This window comes from Oryzias latipes, chromosome 21 (genome assembly GCF_053564925.1).
Source record: "Oryzias latipes strain Hd-rR chromosome 21, Olatipes_Hd-rR_3.1".
Lineage (NCBI taxonomy): Eukaryota > Metazoa > Chordata > Actinopteri > Beloniformes > Adrianichthyidae > Oryzias > Oryzias latipes.
In genome coordinates this window covers 30784563-30805647 of record NC_136257.1, presented here as the reverse complement: position 1 = coordinate 30805647, position 21085 = coordinate 30784563, and the positions used below count along the sequence as shown (strand labels likewise).

The 21085-nt window shown below is 43.1% G+C and overlaps 2 protein-coding genes across 22 annotated transcripts in view; one reads left to right on the top strand and one right to left on the bottom strand.

The window, feature by feature from the left end:
• LOC110017394 (uncharacterized) overlaps positions 1-18565 on the top strand; it is a 90698-nt gene extending 72133 nt beyond the window's left edge. For 8 of the 20 annotated variants that reach the window (XR_013652773.1, XR_013652764.1, XR_013652765.1 and 5 more), the window contains 5 exons: positions 2887-2951; positions 5238-5332; positions 5921-6298; positions 16992-17305; positions 18137-18565. Coding sequence is in view for 4 of the 20 variants with exons in the window: in XM_078939677.1 (XP_078795803.1) it covers positions 2887-2951; positions 5238-5332; positions 5510-5618; positions 5921-5985 (334 nt within the window). In the remaining 16 variants the exon portion in view is untranslated. Of the gene's footprint in view, positions 1-2886; positions 2952-5237; positions 5333-5509; positions 5619-5920; positions 6299-7498; positions 8051-8389; positions 10316-16991; positions 17306-18136 lie in introns of those variants that run through there. The other 12 variants (XR_013652766.1, XR_013652775.1, XR_013652763.1 and 9 more) reach the window with 7 other exon arrangements.
• The window catches only part of cntnap5a (contactin associated protein family member 5a), a 159675-nt gene that overhangs the window by 62026 nt on the left and 76564 nt on the right, over positions 1-21085 (bottom strand). For both annotated transcript variants that reach the window (XM_011489979.4, XM_078939673.1), the window contains exons 8-12: positions 20330-20597; positions 17205-17348; positions 16974-17133; positions 6174-6280; positions 999-1118 (exon numbers count right to left, since the gene is read on the bottom strand). In XM_011489979.4, the coding sequence (XP_011488281.1) occupies positions 999-1118; positions 6174-6280; positions 16974-17133; positions 17205-17348; positions 20330-20597 (799 nt within the window). The remainder of the gene's footprint in view (positions 1-998; positions 1119-6173; positions 6281-16973; positions 17134-17204; positions 17349-20329; positions 20598-21085) is intronic.

Below are 21085 nucleotides of genomic sequence, written 5' to 3'. Positions count from 1 at the left end.
CAAGATTTAGATGAAGAAATTTGAAACTTAAAGGTGTCTATTCTTGAATGTCTAACAGACACAATGACCTGCGTGGTTTTTCCTCAAAAAAACTTGTTTTTTTTTCTTCTGGTCCTCTCTGAGCTGAGCAGCTGCAGATGCTTTCTAGTTGTGTTTCTGCTTCCTTCTGTTCGCGGGGAGTCCTTCCTCTCCACAATCGCCTCACCACATTGTTTTGAATTCAAATTGGACGCAGAGCATCTCCAGTCTGTTGCATTTAGGGGACAACTCGGCGCCCTGCAGCTTCTAAAATGGAAATGCTCACTCATGATGTCCTCCAGTGTGTAAAAAGCAGCCTATGAATAAGTTAACAAGGTTAAAAACTCAATTTCCCTTCAAGTAACACATCACTGGTTTCTAGGTGACATTCAGGTTCTGAGCAGGACACCGAAGGCGGCCAAAGTCCCAAACGGTCCCTGAGAGATCCCAATGTCAATCAGCTTTAGAATAAACACAAATAAACACGAGTGAGGATCATTAGCTCGTCCATCATGCGTTGATGAGATCAGGCCGTCCGCCCTGCACACACAAACGCTGATTGATGCTCCGCGGGGGATTACCCCTTTTGACTTGAACGCTCCACAGAAAATTGCAGCCTCTGGAGGCCGCTGGCGAGAGGGGGTGGGGTGGGGCTTCAGATCCATAAGCTTGTTAAGTTGTAATCTGTTCCTGCACGGCTGCTCCCGGTGACACTCCAGAGCACGAGATACCCTTTTAACAGAGGCACGCCTGCGTGATTCGATTTGGCGTCTTGATAACTTGTTTAATTAATCTTCACGGCGGGATGCGCCACAAACACGGCAACGCTGCGCTCCGAGGTGGCGGGTGGGGATCGACTCTGTGATTTTTAGGCAGCTGTTTTAAGACCTCACACCTTTTCTTCCTCTGCTTTGAGGATCTCCCCCCTCATAGTGAGGCTGCAAAGGTCGTAAAAAGCACAAGGGCTCCAATGATCTCACCTGTCATGTTGCAGTAAACCTGTGTGGGCCCCAGGGGGCCACTCCCATCTGGATCAATGAAGTAGAAGCCCGACGAGCTGCCGCTGAGCTTGTAGGCCTCACAGGACGACTCGTAGATGGCTGAAAGAGAGAGTTGGGGTTTACAGATTTCTATTTATTTAAAAACGGGCACAGTGGGGGGGCAGAGTACGGCTTGAGGCTGATATCTAAATATTCCTCTACAAATATTTGTGTAGTCATTCAGCAGAGGATTTATCCAAAACATCTCACAGGTTTCTGACGCTTAGATGCCCCACCCACAAACACACGGAGCATCACGGCTGGGATTCGAACCCCCAACCAGCAGCTCAAACCGTTGAACCACAGCCACAGCATAATAAAACAGCTCAAACATGAGGACTTTTTTCATGTTCCTCATTTTGAACCAGGGGCGGAGCTACAGGGGGGCAAGTGTGGGGCAACAGTTTTTGCTGCCCCATGTTTTGAGTCAATAATAGCATCATTGCTGCCAAAGATTAAGAAATCATCAATACTGAAATAAACATAATAATAGAAATACATAGTTTTAATCCTGTTATGTGTAATGGCTTTCTTGGTGTTTAGCCACCCTTCCACAGCCTTCTGCCCCCCCCATATAAAATGTTGTACCTCCGCCCCTGTTTTAGCCTTCTTATGAACAATTCAACAGAGAGAACGCTCCATTGAAATAAGTTAAAAAAAACGTTTTCAATTCTCATAAACTTTGCTTTTTTTAATCATCATTTCAGCTTTCACTGAAATCAAATTAAAATCCTCAAGAACTCAAATTATAAGATTTTAAATGAAATTTAGGTTTTTAACTGTTTATTTATTGTCTAGTTTTGCTGAATTGTCATTGTCCAGATGTTAGTTTAGTGTTTCCCATAAACTTTGTCTTTTTAATTCATACTATTTCCGCTTTCACTGAGAAGTTAGAATGAAGTCCTTTAAAAATTACAATATTCATTGAAATCGTTTCTTTTACACCTTTCAGAAAAACCAAACTTTAAAAAAAATCTCCAATCAATCCACGCACTCCTCCATCCATCAATCATCCATCCATCCATTCATTTATTTATCCATTCATTCATCTATGGAATCAGCCTGATTCCACATTTTAAAGCTGTTTGTTGCTAAAATTAGCATGTGGAGGTTTTCAGAGTTAATTTGCGTAGCTTTAATTTATTTTATTTAATCCACACTTTGGCAGGTCTTTAATATTATATTTGTATTAAATTCATAGCTTATATTCTTTAAGCTCGCTTTGCATTTGTTTCATTTGGGATTCATGTTCTGGTAATGATTCACAGCATATTTATGAGAACATTTCTTCAACTCATTTCCAGCGTCTATATAAAGGATCTTAAGTTAAATTTGTAGTTTTAGAGCTTAATTTTTTTTTATTTGATTACTTAATTTTCCCCCTCCTCTCTTATTCAGGGTTTAGTTTGCAAATTTTTTTTTTACACTCTTGAGGAGTTTGAAATTCCTCCAGTCAATGTGAAATCAGCCTTTATTTGTGCTTTAATAAGTAAGATGCCATCAATTAAAACAAAGTTTGTAAATAGATAAGTTAGCCTTAGGAATCGCTGCTCTGTGGACCACTTCCACTCTTTGTTGAACTCAGAATTTCCACAAAGGAGAAACATTTTCTAAACATTTGCTTCCACACGAAGCGTCTAGCTGTGAAATAAAGAACTTTACGTTAAAGTCATGTTTGGTGTTGGATAATGACACATAAAGGAAAAAGTGTTGAAGAAAGCAAAGAAACTACCGCCGCCGCCTGCAGCAGCAGCAGCAGGAAGTGCTGAGCGCAGGAAACAAAGTCTCCATGAAAATGGAATGTTCTTATTTTCTCACTCTGTGAAAGGATGGAGCCACGCCGGACTGTGACAAAAGGAAACGGCGGCGAAGGAGCGGGGGAAACACAATCGAGTGAGTCTCTGCAGCTGTTTATAGGCCGGATTTATCAGCTGTTTATGTGCGCATTCACGGCGAGGAAATCCAAACACGACCATGAATTATACAGGTGTAGGAGAGCAGGGGCGAGACGGAAAACTACAGACTGTTGGGGAATGTTGCCACGGGAACATCCCTTACTGCAGCTTCTCATGTTGAATTTTAATCCGTCTACATTTACTTTCACTCGTTTTCTGGATTTTGGTCCATTTTTTTCTGTGAATTTATCTCAAAATGATCAAAAGTATATAAAAAAAATCTGGTTTTTGAAACATCAAAGCTCTTGTAAAACTCATCGAGTGCTGAACTCCAACTCTTGGTGTCGCCATGGCAACAGCACAATGGTCCAATTTCGACACTGTTTTCCGGTTCTTCTCTGGTTTTGTTTTTCAGTCTAGAACCTTAAAAGACTTTAACCGAAAAGTCGATCTTATGGCAGGAAGTTGATCTTTTGGCACCTAAAATCTGCGTCCATTTAAAAAAATGACTGTTTTCACATTTGCAAAGTGGGCGGAGCAACAACAGTTGCTTTTGGACCTTTCAAATGCACTGTGCCATGGACGTATAAAATCTTGTTTACGTGATCTTCATCCTCTGATATGAAGAGGGCTGTAAGGTTGCTGTGGCGCTACTGTCACAACTGTTCAGCTTTTTATGTTTGTTTTTACTGTTGCTGCTGTGACGTCTTCTCAAACTTTGTGTGATTTTAAGGGGAAATCGCTCCCTCCGCATTTCTCACTTTAAATGATTAGATCAACTTCTATTCTACAAAGAATTCATTCCCTCTTTTTTGAATTTCAAAGCATTTTCTCTACTCTTTCCTTTTCTTCTGCGTTTGCTTCCATCTTCTGGTCTCTTTCTCCCCGCAGCGTCTCGTCAGAATACTTTTCCTCACATTTTCCTTTTGATGTAACCTTGAGATAAATTAGGTCCAGAGACGGATAAGGTTCTCTCTGAACGCGCTGCTCACATGCCAGCTTGCGTGCACGTCCCGGTGCCGGCTGCCTCTGCGGATTTCACAGGCACTTAAAGGATGAATCTGTGCCACAGCGGCAGAAATCACACCCAGTTTAATGTCACATTTCAGGGGGGGTGAAAGTCACGCTGCTGAATCGGCAAAATTTCAGCAGAGAATGACAACTTTGAGGATTAAAAATGAGCGTCAACAGATTCTAATCCGAGCATTTTAAACACTTAAGAGAAAACCTAACAATTAATTTATAAAGATAAATTAAGTAAGGATTAATGGCCGACGAAGTGTGCATTATCACTTTTTAACGCACGCCATGGAAACCTGAAGACGGTTGCTTCTGCAAAGTGCATTAAAAAGTGATAATGTACACTTTGAAGGCCATTAACCCGCTTATACCATGGTTACTTACAAAAGAAATAAATATTAACCAGTTTTTAGTCCTTAATTCTTGTTTTTTTTCCGATTTGGATCGCTTTTCTCACAAAAAGTGAACTATTTGTAACGTGGTGCGGCGCGTAACAAATAGTCTGCGTCGCGCCGCACCACTGCAGCAGTCAAGATTCGACGATATATATATATATATATATATATATATATATATATATATATATATATATATATATATATATATATATATATATATGCTGATCTTTCCGATGGGTTGAATAAAGCATCAGTTCAGAGAGAAAGTTCTCCTCTTACCGCTTGATTTTGTCCTGATGTTGAAGCAAAATGTTGTTTTAAAGAAGCCGGCGCAGTGATACAAAACATTTAAGCTAGGTGACCGGAACTTCTTTTTTCACCGTGCGGTTATCCTGTGGTATATCACTTTTTAATGCACACCCAGCAGCCAATCAGAATCGAGTATTGACCCGGACCATGGTATAAATCACAGTTAAAACATGAACATTTCGTTTCAGAAGCAGTGACAACGTGACAAATAGTCCGCTTTTTGTGAAAAAAAGCTATCCAAACCGAACCTATAACAAGAATAAAGTACTAAAAACTGGTTGAATATTTATTTCTTTTGTAAATGACCATGGTACAAGCGGGTTAATGGTCTTCATAGTGTGCATCCTCAGAATTTCTGATAATGCACACTACCAAGGCCAATAAAACGGAAACTAAACACAGCGCATCATCGGAAATACAGCATCCCCACTATGAAGCATGGTGGTGGCAGCATCATGCTGTGGGAATGTTTCTCGGCAGCAGGCCCTGGAAAGCTTGTAAAGATCGAGGGCTTAATGAATTCTGCAGAATACACTGAAATCTTTTTCGGTCTTCAGGAGAACTACGGCTTGGGAGGAGATTCATTTTCCAACAAGACAAGGATCCAAAGCAGACAGCAGAAAGCTACACAGAATGGTTTAAAAAGAAGCGGGTAAATGTTCTGGAGTGGCACAGACCTAAATCCCATGGAGAATTTCTCACTAAATACTGACTTGAAGGGGCGAATAGTTATGCAAACAATGATATGTCATTTCATATTTTTGTTTCATTGAAATTACTTTGTAGAAATCTGTTTTTACATTGACATTGAAGGTTTTTTTCTTGACAGTTTTTGTGTGAGGACAGACAAATTTCACTGACCGTGAGTGATTTGCGAAACAGCAAAAGAGTCAGCAAGGCACTGCAAAGGGGAACCCAGTTCCAGAGGGGTTATACTGGTGGGAACGAGCTCTTATAGAAATCATTTTTTCTTTTGTTTGGGACTCATAAATCCCATCATTTTTTTCTTGAGTGTCTTATTTTAACGTTAATAAGAACCACGTCATAATTTGAATAAACTGTACAGAGAAACGCGACGGACTTAATGTAAACAACAGAACTTCCTTTGGCTTCATCTGATGATGTTTGTTCTGAAACGTTTCTGCATAAACTGAGTTGAAACCTCGTCAGTCTGCCAGCGTGTGGATAACAAAAGCTGCTTCAGATGCAGCAGAGGCTCTTATCTGCCATGTTTCCCCAGGAACCACACAGCAACGTGTCAACCTGACATCGGCATTCAGCCGGAGCCGTCCTCTGAAGAGATGAAGGCCATGTCAGGAAGTGTCACCTGGAAGGGAAGCCTTTGACACACCGGGTGCCTCTGAAGCTCCCGCTTGTGTTAGTGTGCGGCGGAAAAACAACACAAAACCCCAAAAACAAAAGAAATAAGGAGCGCTAAATGTGTGAGACTCAAAGAGCTGAAGCCGCTTGAAGGCAGAAGAAGAAGCGCTTACAGGTGTGACACGTGGCTCCGGAGTATCCCGTTCCAGAGCAGTCGCAGGAGAAGGAGCTCCACGTCTGGGAACATCTGGCTCCGTGTTCACACAGGTTAGGGAGGCATCTGGGAAAAAAACAACACGTAAGTTCAGAAAAACATCGCCATGACTGCTATCACTTCAGGAAAAGACAGATGCAATAACAACAGGAGTTTTCGCTCAAATCGTTTAAAACATTTTAATCGATTCAACCCTTTAACACAGCAGCTTTTGCCTACTGCTACTCTTTAACAGTTATAGCAATTACCGGAATTACCGCAGTTAAAAGCGGCTTTGTAGAAATGCAACACTTAACCAGTGAAGTGTTTAAACAGTCATCTTAAATCAGCTGATTCCGATGCATTTTCATAATTTCCCACATTTTTCCACTTCTTTTCAGCTCTCTTAAAAGCTTTAGCTACTTTATCCGTTCATGCAGATTTATTTATTTGGCATTAGCATCCTTAATTCTCTCTTACTTGTTCTTACATTATGAAGTTTTAAGTCTTTCACAAAATGTTCAGCTTTTTTACTTTAACAGTTAAGTCAGGACAGACCAACCGGACTGATCTTTTGAGACATTTATGAATTTCTGCTGCTAAAAACGACATTTAGCCTTTTTTTGTTTAGCTTAGAAGTTAAAAAACATTTCAGCTTTTTCTGCTTCTGTCACTTTATCAGTAGTAGCTTAACAAAAAAACAGAAAAATCTTCCTTGTTGCGTTATTGGCCTGTTAATGATAATTTATCATTAAGATAGTTTGTAGTTGTATTTTGTAGTATTTTGTATTTTGAAGTTTAAATAATGAAAAAAGAAGGTAATTAAATATTAAATCCACTTATTAAATTGTAAAAAGAGAAAAAAAAAAAAGAATCAAGAAAAAGCACAAAAGCGGTCAGCCAAAAATACTGCATCCCAGCTCACCCCCCACCCCCCCCCCCCCTTCCATCTTACACAGAGAAAAACCACAGGTGAGTCAAAGTCAATTAATGTCTCCGCCCACAAACATGTGACCCACCAGCTGATTACCTACTCAATAATCAAAACATAGAAAAAATATATTTATTCACTTTTATAATAATAATTTTGGCATAATTCAGCTTTTAGATTTTTTTCTTCATTTTTCTTTAAAATGAGAAAATTCTCTAATTATCTACAAACATAAATGAGGCATAAAAAAGCAGCCAGTTTCAGATTTTTGGCTTGAATCCAGGCTGATCTGGGGATCTGAGATGGTTTGTCGCTACGCCAACATCTGTGTTGCTTTCAGCTTCTCCGTAATTATTCCCTCCACTCGTCTGCAGGCTTGGAGGTGAGGGACTTCCCTCTGTGCGCCGGTGTTGCAGCTTTCTCAGCGCACAGATGTTGATCAGGCCGTTATTAATCCCCACTGCGGCGTTCTCTGCAGGCGCTCTCGTGATGGACGCCTCGGCTGCTTCCCTTCACTGTTGTGCGGCAGACCTGCTGTGTGACAGAAGCCACGCCTCCATCTTGATCCCGGCAGCACCGGGAGGCCTCTCCGCCCTCCACCAACAGCAGCGGGCGCATTTTAAGATCAGACACAGCTCGGTGCTCGAACCTCTGGGCTGCGAAGGGGCTCGCCTGGAGAAACGTTCAGTTATTTCCTAGAAAAAACGACCCCGGTGGGCGTCTGTGAAGCCAGGCGGTGTCCTGCACCGCTGTGAGGACATGACATGAGAGACTGATTACAAGCCTGATATTAGCTGTCATTTCTCTTCCCCTGGCCTACTTAACGACCCCAGAGTCCAGCAGAAAATTAACTTTTATCAGAGCTAATCTGCTCTTCTCTCAGTCTAATTACACCTGATTTTTTTTGGCTTCTCTGCACTTAAGCACACCGTCTGCTGTGATTCCTGTAAGGGCAGCTGTGGACACAACAACAGAAAAATAGCACGGCGGTAATTAAAGCGGCGGCGGCAACCTTATCCATGTTGCGGCTGGGCTGCTGTGCTGCAGTTAATAGGTGAAAGATGAAGTGTCTGAAATTATAGATGCATGCCAGAAAGGCTGGCAATTACGGGAAACCTTAGGAGCCTCAAGGAAGGGACTATTAATCAGACGAGCGAGGGTTGAAATTTTCTGAGCCCAGATGCCGCTAATGGCCGTTCTCTGAAGGTGACGGCGTTTGGAAGGAGAGGCTTCTCATTTGGTTTTTTTTTTCCACCAAACATCAGCCGTCAGCAGAACCAGTCGTCGACCGGACAAAGATGAGGAGGAGGACAAAGGGGAGCGAGCGGCGTCCCGGTACTGAAGAACATCGGCTCGTCTCGGTTCTACGATTTTGTGCTGACCGCCGCAAAAACCCTGACAGGTCTCACAATGGAAGACAAAATAACGAGGAGGTTTTCAATTAGTCAGCTGACAAGAAAATTAATTAGCAACTCCACTGATTATCAGTTAATTACAAGAATCACACTCATTACAGAATTATGTTTTCTCATCGCTGGTTTGAAATGTGATAATTGGTTCAACTCTTAGTCTCATGGATTTCAATTTACAATTGTGGCAATTTCTACGACCAGCTCGGCAGCAAACGACAAAAACGGAAAGGTGTGTGAGCTGTCGACACATGCAGGTGAGGCTCAGGTGTCACGATTTAACATTAATCTGCTAACGACGGCTAACACTTCATGCTACTTCACAGTGAAGAGGTGGAGCTAGCATGGGGAGCTATGCTAAGCTAAAAATCCAAAATGCTGACGCCAAACACAAAACTACACAGAACAAAAATAACATTAGCATAAGATGGAAAAAAATCTAAAACAATAATGTTGTATGATGCCAACAATTCTTACTAGTGTTTTTTTCTCGTAGGAGTTACTTTTTAAAAATAACTGGCAAAAGACAAAATTCAAAAGTCCAAAGCTTACATGTTCACATTTTTCTCTCGTTTCAACTCAAAGTACAAACTTTCTTTTGAAGAAAAACAAAGTCCAGGATTACACGAAGAAAGATTTTGTTTCAAAAAGAGAAATTTAAAAAGCAAATACAAAAGACATGTCACGAAGGAGATAGATTGACAGGTTTAACAGCCAATCAAGGCACTAAAAAAACTTGTGAAACAGTGAAAGGTGAACCATGATATAGAGGGAACACTAGTTTGCTAAATACCAAGTTAGATGGTAAAAGAGCGAGTAAACCCCTTAACAATTCAAACACACAGAGATGTTAAACAGGTCAAAACATGCTAAATATAGAGCGATATGGCTTATAGGAAACAAAACAATGATTCATAAAGATGCTAGACAACTGCCTTCAAAAAGTAGGCGTAAAGCACTGAGACTTCATTGTTCTACCAACCTGCCAATCAAAAAACAGTAACGCAGAAATGTGATCTCTAATGATGTAATACACCAATATACTTTTGAAATCAGGATTATTATTTTCAAACTTAAAACATTTTGATTTGCTCCAACGCCAGCCCCCAGTGGTCATTTGAGGAACTGAATTTGAAAGAACATTTGGTTCTTTAACCCTTGTGCTATCCTATGACCCCATCCTTACATTGACGTGTTCTCCCTACCATGACAAAGGTGGATAAAGGTGGAAAGATTTCATGTAATCCATGGACACCAGTGAAGATCACAAATCATTGAAGAAAAAAGGTTCAGAGCACTGTTTAGTGGGTCTAGATCAGTGTTTTTCAACCAGTGTGCCGCGGCACACTAGTGTGCCGTGGGAGATGGTCAAGTGTGCCATGGAAAATTGCCCTCATTCACTGATCTAAAAACATTTCCCATCAGGAAATCAGCTCTTTGTTCATCCAAACAGGTCCTGATAAAACACTGAGTAGTTAGGAATATGAAAGATCATAAAATACTTTTTTCTTTGTGTTTATTTGATTCTATTAAAGACATTTTGATAAGAATGATGGTAACGCGATTTAGCTGCAGCTATAACTGTTTTCTGAAAAGTCCCGCAGCTTTTACCGTCTCCACGACTCCACCAATCATTCTTGAAGGCTTAATCACATGTCATCAGTCTGACCAATCAGAAGTGTTTAAAGTATTCACTTCCTTGTTCCAATTTAGCTCATAACTCACTCAGTTCCAACAAAAACACCAGCTAAAGCTCGTCTTTAGCGGTGTAGCTTTCCACAGCAGTGATGAAAGTCTTCCGGGAATTCCCGGAAATCCGGGTTTTTGAGCAAACCGAACGTACTTTCCGGGAAATAAAGACCTGATCTCTACGGACAAATCGCTTTCCGGATTAAAAAATGGTCTGAAATCAGCTAATTTTTGCTTTATTTTCTATATTTCTCCGCAGATCGCTTCCTCTATGGTCGTGGCCATCTCTCGTCTTCCCGGCCTAATTGACCAATGACGGGACGTTTTAGTTGCTTTCGGATGCGTCGACGGGTCTGATTGGCTCTGTCTGCACCACGTGGTCAGCGTGACTTGCTTCCCTAGAGACCAAAACTGGCGGACCCACGCTAAACTTTCACAAACACATCTGAAGAGTTTGCGATCAAATTTGTGTTAAAATAATGGCAGGCATCGTCATTATTGAGCGTGGTCACGACCTCAGTTGTGAGAAGACGATAAAAAACAAATTGAAGTGGTCTTGGCTGGAAAAAAAAGATTTTTAAGGTAGTGTAGGTCAAATACTTTTTTGTGTAAAATAATCTCAAAACCACATTTTGAAATAATTTCAATTTTAGTTTTGAGTTTCAGTTTTTATTTTGAATACATTTCTTTATCTAATTTATTTGTATTTCCTAATTACCATGATTTAGTTCAGTATAGTTGACATTAATTACAAGTATTTGATGGTTTGGACCCGCACTCCCTTAAAAAATAATGTTTACAATGTTTAGCTTAGTTTGTATGTTTGTTTTGATATTTCCCAGATTACTTAGTATTGGTGTTAAATAATTGATGTATTATGTTATAGAATTATAGTTTAAAGCAGATCCCATATTTTGATGTAATTATAGTTTGAGAAAACAGTGCAAGTGGATGTTATACATCAGTCATTTCTAAAGCAGAAATAATGTATAAATAACTGAGGTATTTTCATAGAATATCATAGTTACTGGTGTTCTTTTTGCCATTTGGGGCTTTGATGTTACTATATTTTAGTAATTGTATGTTTTGCAGCTTTAAGGAAAAGCGTAGATTGTAGGATTGTGTTACTTTGAGCAATTTTCCAAATTCTTTTTTAGGACCAGCAAGTCTTTAATGGAGAGTCAAACTAGGGGTTTGAATGACAAATCATGATGCTCCAATTAGTCTTAGTTTCTTGATTCTTTTCTTCTTTCTCTTTCGGCTTTTCCCATCAGGGGTCGCCACAGCGAATCATCCTTTTCCACCTCACTCTATCATGAACATCTTCTACCCTAACGTTAGCCAACTTAGTTTCTTGATAAAGAAGTGAATAACTAGCTGCCAGAATGCACCAGAATGCATCTAAGACCACGTATTTTTCCAAAATTTCGCTCTGTGCCCGCCATATCGCTCAAAGAAAAGTTCAGGGATTTTTTCCTTGCCTGACTTTCATCACTGCACGCCGGTATCAGACCGTGGAACAAGTGAACAAAACCATGAAGCTCAGAGACGCGAGTCTTTCTGCCGTTTTCTCGCAGGTTTTACACTACATCTCCCATGATGCATTGGCTTAAAGGGACAGCGCCTCAGCGTACAATAAGTCGTCCTTACACGTCTTGAAACCACAACGAACATACAGTTTGTATGTAACTTAACTTTTATTACATCTTTTAGAAAAAAACATCTGCAACGTCCTGCTTTTTCTGCCACAATTATCACAAAAATGCACGTCAGATTGCCGGGGGGGGGGGGGGGGGGGGGCTGTAGATCAAAACAGACTATGAGTTTCTGCTTTTTCTTTTTTTTGGGGATGCTGGTGTGCCGCGGGATTTTTGTCAAGGTTAAAGTGTGCCGTGGCTCAAAAAAGGTTGAAAAACACTGGTCTAGATGACCCAATCCCAACGTTACAGTGACTAGGATAGCACAAGGGTTAAGTCAAATTGGGAAAGGGGGGGCTTGAATGTTCGTTGGAGGTGCTCCCTATAGAGTCAGCACTAAAAATTATAATAAAGTGAAGGTTGGAGACCTGTCGGGTGATGCTGAGCCGTCTTTTCACACGGTGGTCATCAAACGGTAGAAGCTCTTCATTGGTGGAGGCTTCGGTCGTTATCAGAAGGAGGGATTTTAGGTCACTGAGTCTGAAGTTTTTTCAGAGAGGAAGAAGATCCAGAGACATCTGTTCACGCCCGCAAGCTATAAGAGCCAACGTGGCAGAAGACTCGTTGCCTGTGGGTACAACGCCGACTGCTGCAGGAGATCTTTGTTACCTGCAGCTATTGGACCGAGTAATCGCTGCTTTTGTTCCAGGGAGACCCCCCCCTACATAGTTCTTCTCTGTATTCCAGTGTTTTATCGTCCATTTTTGGAGGAATTGGTGCTGTAGATCTTTTTAGCAACACACAGACTTCCAGTTTTCTTCAGAATCCAGAAATAAAGCATCAAAATCCAGAAAACACATTCCAACTTTGTAAAATCTTTTCTGTAGACGTCCGGTTCTCATCTCATTCAAGAAGCTTATTGTAATTCGCTTTTTACTTGTTTTAACAAAGCTCATGAAAACTTTGTCCAAAACTCTACCGCGAGGGTTTTACCCGAATCAAGCTCACATAACTCCTCCACTGTCCTCTTTACATCCCATTGGATTCTAAAGTGGAGAAAAGCAGCTTTGTGCTTATATGCAATACTTTACAAAGTAGTGAAGTGTTAACGCAATTAACATAAATCAGCTGATTCTGTTGTGGAGAAAAGCCGCCTTTCTTTGTGACAGAATCAGCTGATATACATTAATACACTAAATTACTAAAGGATTGGCTCAACCATTCAAATGATCAGAATCGGGTGTCCTAATCACTTAGCCTGGCCACAGGTGTATAGAATGAAGCACTCAGGCATGCATACTGTCTTTACAAACATTAGTGAAAGAATGGGCCGCCCCCAGGAGATCAGTGAATTCCAGCGTGGAACTGTCACAGGATGCCACCTGTGCAACAAATCTAGTGGTGACATTTCCTCAATATTCCATAGTCAGCTTTCAGCTCTATCAGAGCAAAGTGGAAGTGTTTGGGAAAAACAGCAACTCAGCCATGAAGTGGTAGACCACGTAAACTGATGGAGAAGGGTCAGCGGATCCAGAAGCGCATAGTTCAAAAAGGTCACAGACTTTCTGCAGTCAATGGCTACAGAGCTTCAAACTTCATTTGACCTTCATATTAGCCCAAGTCCAGCACGCAGAGAGCTTCATGGAATGGGTTTCTATGGCTGAGCAGCTGCATCCAAGCCACACATCACCAAGTGCAATGCAAAGCGTTAGATTCAGTGGAGTAAAGGACGCCGCCACTGCACACTAGAGTGGGGAGACGCCTTCTCTGGAGTGATGAATCACGCTTTTTCATCTGGCAATCTGATGGACGAGTCTGGGTTTGGAGGTTGCCAGGATAACGGTACATTTGGGACTGATTTGTGCCAAGAGTGACATTATGGTATGGGATTGTTTTTCAGGCCCCTTAAATTCAGTGAAAGGGGCCTTTCACAGGATACCAAAACATTTTGGACAATTCCATGCTCCAACCTTGTGGGAACAGTTTGGAGCGGCCCCTTCCTCTTCCAACATGACTGTGCACCAGAGCACAAAGCGAGGTCCATGAAGACATGGACACAGAGTCTGGTGTGGATGAACTGGACTGGCCTGCACAGAGTCCTGACCTGAACCCCATTGAACACCTTTGGGATGAATTAGAATGGTGACGGAGGGACAGACCTTCTCCACCAACATCAGTGTGTGACCTCTCCAACGTGCTTTTGCAAATATGGTCCAAGCTTCCTATAAACTCACTCCTAAACCTTGTGGACAGCCTTCCTAGAAGAGTTGAAGCTGTTATTCTAAGTTTTTTTTTAAGGTTTTCACCCTATCATGTTCATTTAATATCAGAGAACTACCTGCCAAAATAAACGCAAAGGCAAAGCAGAGTATACGAGTGATTGAGTTGATTCCATGTCCTTCGGAAAACATGGTCTATTGAGTCGAACAGGAGCTGGGGGAGACCAAAAGACTCAACCCCAGAGTGTATGTTTGGTTAATCTTCAATCTGCTACTTTTTTCTGATAATTGGTTGAATGCTGTATAGCATTCAACCCTTTGTTTTCCTCTTACGCTATCTTCCGCCGTTTTTCGGCACTTAACTCCTACAATTTTCAACCTATTTTAACCATTCAACTATTAAACTGTTCAGCTCTTTCAGCTTATTACTGCTATGACTTTTGGTTTTTCAAATCCTTGAACTTTTTAAGATATTCCAGGATTTTCCATGATTTTTTCTCCATTGAAATACATGAAGAATTTTTCGTGCAGAAGTTCACAGTTAAACTTCTTCTACAATTTTTCACCTATTTTAACCATTCAACTATTAAAATGTTCAGCTCTTTCATCTTATTCCAGCTATGACATTTTGTCCTTCAAATCCTTGAACTTTTCCAGATATTCCCGGTTATTCCCGGATTTTCAATATTTTTGCTCCATTGGCCACACCTTTGCTTCTTTAAACAATTGTAACTTTAACATTCTTTTGGCTAGAGACACCGTTCAAACATTGAAATGTTCACAAGGTTTTGGACTTAAATATAAGACTCAAAATTATTATGGGATGGCAACACCACCTACAGTTTGGCGGCCATTTTTTGCCAAAATGTGAGGCAATTTTAAACTTCTTCAAACTTTCACCTATTTCAATCATTCTACTATTTCAGTGTTCAACTCCTTCAGCTTATTCCTTTCGGCTATTACTTTTGGTCCTTCAAATCTTTGAACTTTTCAAGATATTACAGGATTTTCCAAGATTTTCGCTCCATTTAAATACATTGAGAATCCTTGAAAACCTTTGGTTCTTTCAACCATTGTAACTTCAACATGCCTTTAGCTAGAGATACCGTTCAAACGTTAAATTGATCACAAGGCTTTGTACTATAAAATAGGTTTAGAAATCATTATGGGATGTCGACACAACCTACTGTTTGGTGGCCATTTTTTGACCAAATCTGAAGCAAATATTGCATTTAACTTCATCCATGGCTGGAACTGAACATATTGAAATTCACTGGATCTGGACTTATAAGGAATGTGGGCGTGGTTAGCAAACAAACTTCGTTGCTATGGACGTCCAAAGGTTTACTTTTTCTGATTTGTCTGAAACTGACGTCGATTGGTTCGTCATCCCCAGGCGACCTAAACATAAAATGGTTGCTATGGAGATAGAATTAATAGAAAAGCCGCCATTTTGAAAAAAGTGGATTTTCTATCAACTTAGACATGTAGCTTTTACCAATATGATACTCTCAAACAATGTGTTTTTTTGAGTCGGTTGATGATGCTGATTCCAATGCTAGCACTTTTAGCCATTTTAGCAACATCTTCAAATTTTCAACAGTTCAGCCATTTTTTCAACAATTTCAGCTTCAATGCTTAACTCCTTCTACAAATTTTGACCTATTTTAGACATTCTACTATTACAATGTTCACCTTTTTCAGCTTATTCCTACTAGGACTTTGATCATTTAACTTTTCAAGGTTTTTCCAGTACAGTTCAGACATTTCTTCAGCAAATTTAGCTTTCATTCAGCAGTACAGCATTCAACCCTGCATTTTCTTCTGGAAATGCAGCTCCTTCTAGTTCAAAATAAAATCCATCATTTAAATGAGAAAACTCACATCTCAAACCTGCTGAAAGCACAGCGGTGGAGGGCTGATGATGTGGGCTGGCGGGGAATAAAACCTCTGTTTCTAAAAGCTATTTCGGGCTAAACTTGGTCTTCAGGAAGTGGTGGAGCTGAGAGAGCAATGCTGAAACCTGAAAGTACATTTCAATACAGAAAGGTTGCCGCCGCTGGAAACGGCGAGCACGCGTTTTTACCTCAGCTCAACTCATTTGTGGCCCATTATTAGGCTGTACCATGGAGGACAGAAGCAGTTTCTCTTTCAGCACCAGTATTTTTATGTCCAAAGCGTGTTTCATGCCTCCCCAGGCTGAGGCTGTTCAGGCCACGCCCACCGCTGCTCCGACAGAAACCGTCACACCGCATTTGTACGCTGCACTTCAACAGTCACGGTGGAAACTTCCTTTCTTCGGATCCCTCGGGCCACCGGGGCAAAGCGGGAGTCACTGAGAGGAGCCCCCCCCCCCTTCCACCTATTCATCTGATGTGACCAAAGAACAGCAAAGCCAAGTCTGCCTTCGCCTGGGAAAAGAAAACGTCCTCCATCATTCTGTCCTTTCCTACGGTGCCTCCCTCCCTCGCCGTCGTGTTTGTTTTTCCTCCAGCTGAGAACAATCTGGATTCGGAGCAGACGCCAGAGTCTGACAAAGGAGGGCTTCTCCCCCGGGGAAAAACACGAGGGAAGTGGAAGTTTTCACAAACGTTCAGGGGCTCCCCCAGGTCCGCCGGGTCCCACGGCTGCGGCGGATAATGAGGAGGAGCGTGGGGCGGGAGGAGGCGCCTCATTAGCATGGTCCTCCGCTGGAAAAGGTACAGCAGAACCTCCGCCACGCTTTAATTGGACGGTTCGATCGTCTCGTTTGTCAGCGACTCTCTGACGAACGTGGTGGGGGTGGGGGTGGGGTGCAGCAGTGGCATCAGGCCGCCGGCCTGGATCGGCTCTGACATTCAAGTTTAGATTCTTCACGGCTGATTTCTGCCAGAACTGAAGCTCAAACCAGCTCACCTGTCTTTGATGTTGCAGATGTCAAACTGCAGCTCGTTAAAATTTCCCAGCAACCCTTGCTGCACAAGGCTGAGGCTCTGCGGCTGGTTGTCGATGAAGATGAGCTGCATGCACCCCCGGAAGGCCGGGGTCTCCAGCCGGCAGTCTTTGGGAGGACAGCCTGCACACAGACAGAGGTCAGCGTCTGCGCTCGCAGACGGCGGCGAGGAAAACGAAGGCGGCGGTTCTTACCTCCAAAGAAGAAGCTGCCTCGCACTTTCACCGGCTTCCAAAGCTCAATGTTGGAGGGGGGGTCGCCGTCCACGCTCAGAGAGAGCTGCAGGTTCTTGCAGGTGAGACTGAGCGAGTGCCACAGCCCGTCATTGACCTTGCGACCTGCAAACCACAAGAAGACTCGCTTTGATCAGCAGCTGTTTGATCAGAATCCATGTTTGATGAAAAAAGAAAACTTTCTTAAAAAAAGCTGAAAAAAATGTACATCCTGATGGTAAACCACCATTTTAGCCTTTACATCCCAAACAAGCCCTTGTGCTATCTTGCGGGGTCAAGACGACCCCACTCCCAACGTTAGGCACGTAAACATTGGGAGTGGGGTCATCTGGACCCCACAAGGTAGCACAAAGGCTAGGGGTGTGTGGGATACTTAGGTGGCGATCGGATTCGATTTACAAATCAAGCTCAACGGTCTGCAGTGAGAACCATGACACACATTCACACACACACACTGATGTAGACATGGAGTTGTCCGATCAGTGGCTGACCACTCTACCTCTGCGCCGCCCCAGCTGTAAAGTAAAATCCTCTGAATGGTGGTGAGATGGTTTTATTTTAAAGACTGGTTTTATAGACCATAGAGTCAAAGTGACTTTCGTGAGTTTATAATTATTTCATGGATTTCTCCGTCTGTCGTTCCCTTTTCCTGTTTTCTGCGGAGCCTCAACGTGTCACGTGGTTTAAGAAATGCAAACATTGAGCTATAAGGGAAACCTTTGTTGCACAAAATGCCTTCGCTGTTTTTTTTATTTATATCAAGATATAAGCAAACACTACGGGTTGCCATGGAGACGGTTGGTTCAACCTGAATGTGTCATGTGGACCAACTTAGCCAAACATAGAACCGGTTGTTGACGCTCATGTGAGTTTCTCTTTTTAACCCCCTACAGCTCACACAAGTGGGATTCTGGTTGAACAGAAGACCCGCCCACCCGAGCCAGATCCTGGTTCGGATGAACCGTAGAGGCCAACCTGTGTTCTGGTGGAGCTCGTGAGCTCGATTCCTGCCGGTTCGTGATGGCTTTACATAAGCGGAACGGCACAGACGAACTGTTTGACTTTAGGAGAGCATCTCCAGCTCTGAAGAGCCTTCAAATGGAACCAGAAGCGCTGTTCCTCCGCAGCTCCCTTGGAGAACGCAGGTGCTTACCGCTGCTCATCTATGTGGCGCCGCAGCGACGAAAGGCCAAAAGGACGTTAAAAAAAGGTAAAAAAAGAGCGGCGAGGACCAGGAACCTCCGCTGCCTTCTGAGAGGGGCACTTGTGAGGCTGCACGCTCTCCCACTTCTCCATCAAACTCCAGCCGTGCGACCGCTTCATCACCTGAAACGGAGCTGAAGGGCGCCCCAGAGGCTCCGGCGTCTCCGCCTGCTTTGGCCTCGGGGCCGCCGTCAGAGGTGAGCAGGAAGAGGCGGAGCAAGGTGAGAAAAAAATCTCTCACATCCTTCCTGCTGCATCGAAAATTTCACAGCTCCGTTCCCACCGATAATGTGACACCTCTCTTCACATCACGCTTGCATTTCCACTTAAGGCAACCCTGACGGCGCCGCCGCCGCCCCCCCACGGCCCGCCGTTTGGCACCGCGGGAAGCAGATTTATCAGCGGCGAGTCCGGTTTTCTCAGTTTGCGTCTCACAGCTTGCTTGTGTTTCAGAGCATCCATCACAGAGACGCCTCCAGCTGCTGCCAGCCCCCCCCCCCTCCTCACAGCGTCGATATCCTGCTGTAATTAAGGAACCGGCCCCCCCACCAGGGAGGCACGTTCGCTCCGGATCAGCGCCGATCTCAGGGATTGCTCTCCGTCTGTTTGATATGATAATGCGTCTCCCCACCGCCTGAATTTGCAACCGAGATGCTATCGGAGCTTCAGCTCGATAATGAATTCAGCTGTGACCTCCAAGAGTCCCCCCCCCAGAAAGACGCTGGACAAATGATTTCCATCAACCGGCGTCAGATTACAGCAGAACCGAATCCATTCTGGAATCTGCTTTGATCCGATTAAAGCCAAACTTCTGTGTTTCTCTTTATTTGAAAGCTTCCTGACGACCAGAACCTGAACCCATCAAACTGGATGGGACGCTCGCGGACAGAACTTCCACGGACTGAACACTAAATGTTAAGAAGTCCTCTGAAAGGAAGTCTGGACTGTTCTGGATTTAACCAAACACACTAGAGGCGAAACAACTTTATTCCTTTTATTTGTATCTGTTTTTTTATTTACTTCTTCTGTAAATTCAGTGATCCTGACAGTTCTTAAAAACACACTCCGATAAAAATCGTGGTCTTGTGCCGTTTTTCTGATGAAGCAAAATAGGCTAAAATAGCGTTTCTGAGTATTTCTTTATTTTTTAATAATTTTGAATCAGGATCAGATCAAAAAACACAGCAGTAGTGACGCAGAAAATACGCCGGGCGGGCCGCCACAAATGTTAGGTGGGCTGTTAGCTAGTGGGACAGCATGTAAACAGAGAGCTCTCAGCAACAGGGGAAGGGAAGAGGGGTGGGGTTGCCGCCCACAACTCGGAGGTGAATTTCTAATGAACTGCTGCACCTCTGCAGAAACTACGTCCTAGAGACAGTTTTGTTTGCTTTGGCTAAAAACGACATCAACGCTTTGAAAAGAGGATGGGAGAGGGACTTTAAAGTCTGTGACAGAACTTTCTTTGCATACAAATTTGAACTCAGTTTGGATCTTTGTTCTGCTGCAAAACAATGAAACCGGCATCCGATGGAGCCTCAAACCATCACACTACCACCACCTGTCTGACTGGTGCTCTGATGTTCAGAAATGTTATCAGTCTGACTCCACACGTAATCCGTCCGGTCGGTTCCAGATCTGCTTCATGTCTGGTCGATGGATCTCACTGAAGATTTCTAGAGACTCAAAGCTGCAGAAATTTCCGATCTTCATCTGCAGCCAGATGACTTTTGTTTACGTTTTTATTCCTACTTAATATACATTTTTAGCGTTTATTTCATATGTTGAATTATTTTTCTTTTTAAAACAGAGATGTTTGTAGACCTGAAAACGACTCCACATCCTTTATTCAGAGGAAGAGCAGAGTGGAGCTTGTTGGAACTCACCGGCAGTGACCTCGGTCCTCTGGCCCCCGGCGCCGTGGAGGGTGAGGAGCAGCCAGCTGTTGCTGATCTGCATCTCCAGTTTCTGTGGGCTGGGGTCGAGCTGCACCGAGAGCAGAAGCCCGTCTGGGTTCCAGGTCCTGAACTGGAAGCGAACGGAGAAGTCCCCCGCGGCGGGGGCGTGTGACGGGAGTGTCAGGAAGCTGCTGCCGGCGCTCAGAAAGGTGCACGCCACCAGCTGGGGCTGTGAACACGAGAAGGTCACATTGCCCTGGAGGGGAGCAGGAGGAAAAAAAAAAGAAGAGCATAAATAAAATAAAAAAACAAAAATATTCACGCGCAGTTTTAGCGTCCTGTCAGGAGAGGACGCTCTCGCGGGAATTCCCCCGCGGTGCGTCTGCAAATGTCATGACAGCCGACGGTTAGAGCGGCGTGACCTTATTCCAACCGCACCAGAAATATTAATGAGGCGGAGTACCTGTCACACGCAGCAGCAGCCTGTATGAGCAGAGAAATTCATGAAATTTATGTACCAACGCTGCAACATCGCAGAGCACAAAAATAAAAAATTTATTTAGTTCCACAGCGACCCGCCCCGAGGGCCACAGCCTGGCGGGGTGTGGGTCCGAAAGAAAGACTGTTCTACACAAGTGGTGGACTCTACCGGTCAAAGGTCATGAGCTTTTTTTCATCGGTTTGACTTTTATTATCGGCTGCCCCTCATCTCCCCCATTTTAACCCCTCATCCCCCATCTCTAA